General features: G+C 36.6%; 1 pseudogene across 1 annotated transcript in view; it reads left to right on the top strand.

Annotated features, from left to right (window-relative positions):
- The window catches only part of TEOVI_000910100:pseudogene, a 305-nt pseudogene extending 117 nt beyond the window's left edge, over positions 1-188 (top strand). Inside the window, 2 exon segments of the mRNA in view lie at positions 1-3; positions 6-188. The exon segment at positions 1-3 is cut by the window's left edge and continues 117 nt beyond it. Coding sequence covers positions 1-3; positions 6-188 — 186 coding nt within the window.
- The last annotated feature ends 544 nt before the right edge of the window (positions 189-732 follow it).

Below are 732 nucleotides of genomic sequence, written 5' to 3' on the forward strand. Positions count from 1 at the left end.
AAATTAAGGCACTTGGAAAGGCAAAGTTGGAGCGTTTGAGCTCTGGTGAAAGTGTGGTGACTGTTGTGGTAAAACCATGCGCAACAGAATTATTTATTGAAGGCACTGTGAATGGATATAAGGCAAAAATGGATGCCATTCCCATTACTGATGGAGACAGGCGCCGCAGGGGATCTGGCAGGAAATAAGGAAATTGCAAGAAATATGCAAGAAAAGAAAAGAAAAGAAAAGAAAATGCACACAAACACAAAGCACACAAAGAGGTAAATGAGAATGAGAATGAGAGTAGAGGAAGTCAAATATTTGTTTTTTTTTATTTATTTCGTTTGCATTCTTTCTTAGAAGAGTGAGTTGTTTTCTCTCTTTTCTTTTTATGATTGTTGTCTTGACAGATGTTATGGCCGTGTTATTAAGCATATTAAAGAAAAGGAAGAGAGGAGAGGAGAGGAAAAGAGGGAGAGAGAAAAGAGGGAATACAGGAGAGGGTAAGGGGAATGGAAGAGAAGGGAATACAAATGAAAAATAAAAAAAAAGAAGGGGGGGGAAAAAATACAAGACGTTCAACATGAAATAAAATAAAATGAAAGGTAAATAAAAGCAATTTATGGGGCGACACGGCGCTGTTTCCGCCCATCTTCCCCACCCCCATCCCTCACATTTTTTTTTCTTGTATTGATTCATCCTGTTTTTTATTGTTACTATTTATTCATGCTGTTTTGTTTTTTTTTTTTT

Source organism: Trypanosoma equiperdum, assembly GCF_001457755.1.
Source record: "Trypanosoma equiperdum strain OVI genome assembly, contig: ctg_1056, whole genome shotgun sequence".
In the NCBI taxonomy this organism is placed as follows: domain Eukaryota; phylum Euglenozoa; class Kinetoplastea; order Trypanosomatida; family Trypanosomatidae; genus Trypanosoma; species Trypanosoma equiperdum.